The sequence below is a fragment of the Loa loa genome, assembly GCF_000183805.2.
Source record: "Loa loa unplaced genomic scaffold supercont3.3215, whole genome shotgun sequence".
In the NCBI taxonomy this organism is placed as follows: domain Eukaryota; kingdom Metazoa; phylum Nematoda; class Chromadorea; order Rhabditida; family Onchocercidae; genus Loa; species Loa loa.
In genome coordinates this window covers 1-1,078 of record NW_018111393.1, presented here as the reverse complement: position 1 = coordinate 1,078, position 1,078 = coordinate 1, and the positions used below count along the sequence as shown (strand labels likewise).

Here is a 1,078-nt window from a genome sequence, read left to right as displayed (position 1 = left end):
TTAAAGTCATTAATTAATAGATTGCTAAATTACTTCCATGCAAAGTTATCAGTCAAGTCGTTATCTGCAATCCTTTTCATGAAGTTTTCGTCGGGGATTAAGAGCATATTCAACAACCATCAAGTTAGAGGCAGGAAATTTGAATGTAAGAGAAAAAATATGAGAAATACTGCTAATCGTGCAGATCAAAAGCTTCTTGAACCTTTGGTCGTTTAATTCAATTCAATGTGATATAAAAAGGCTTCTATTCAAACATTTCCACCACTTTAAAAATTTTGTATTTTACCTTGTTCTTCATTATGTCCATGACAATGATCATTTGGTTCAGTCTTCTGCTTTGTGTCACTTTGGCTTATAATGAAACTTCCTTTCTACTTCGACACGGATGTTATTACCACATGCGTTCATTATCCTCGCTACGAATAAAATGTCGCTCCGAACCATTGCAATATTGATGGAGAAATATCGGGAGATAACATTAAAACTGAATTTTTTGCTTCTAATATATATGAGAAAAAGTGAATCGATTATAGTAATTGAAATGAAATGCGATGTGATATGTTTATTTTATGGCATTGATATTTTATGATCAGTTTTCAAATTACATTAATTAATTAGCAAATACTGGTAGTATACGAGGAGTTTTTCAGAAGAGCAAAGTCATAAACGTCCTCATGACGGATGTGATGCGAGCTTTGACAATCGCGATGAATATAGAAAACGCAAGAAAACGCCCGACCAACCATTTATTTGCAAACGCAAACGACCCGATTGTGGGCCAACGTCATCGTTTCCTTCTCGCAATGAAACACGCCAACTTAAATTTCAATGCGAAAACTGCAAGGAATTTTTCTGCCGCAAGAGCTATTTGAAAATACACATGAAGCGATGCTTAATAACTTCTAGTTAGTTCCGCAAATTTAGTAAAATTTCAAGCACGTTTCTATCTCGAATAGTAGAATGCACATGAAAATGTGATGCGAAACATGTAAGACCATGGAACACTGCAAAATTCAATAAATATTGCAATGCAGAAAATGAAGCCAAAACTGCGGCAAAAGTGTCCATTTCTTTGGCG

General features: G+C 34.8%; 1 protein-coding gene across 1 annotated transcript; it reads left to right on the top strand.

Moving 5' to 3' along the window:
• Positions 1–650: 650 nt before the first annotated feature.
• LOAG_19207 (zinc finger protein) lies at positions 651–872 on the top strand (the record flags this gene model as incomplete). Its single annotated transcript, XM_020451860.1, has 1 exon — positions 651–872. A coding segment is annotated over one exon (222 nt), but the record flags the coding sequence as incomplete, so codon positions are not given.
• Between the last annotated feature and the right edge of the window lie 206 nt (positions 873–1,078).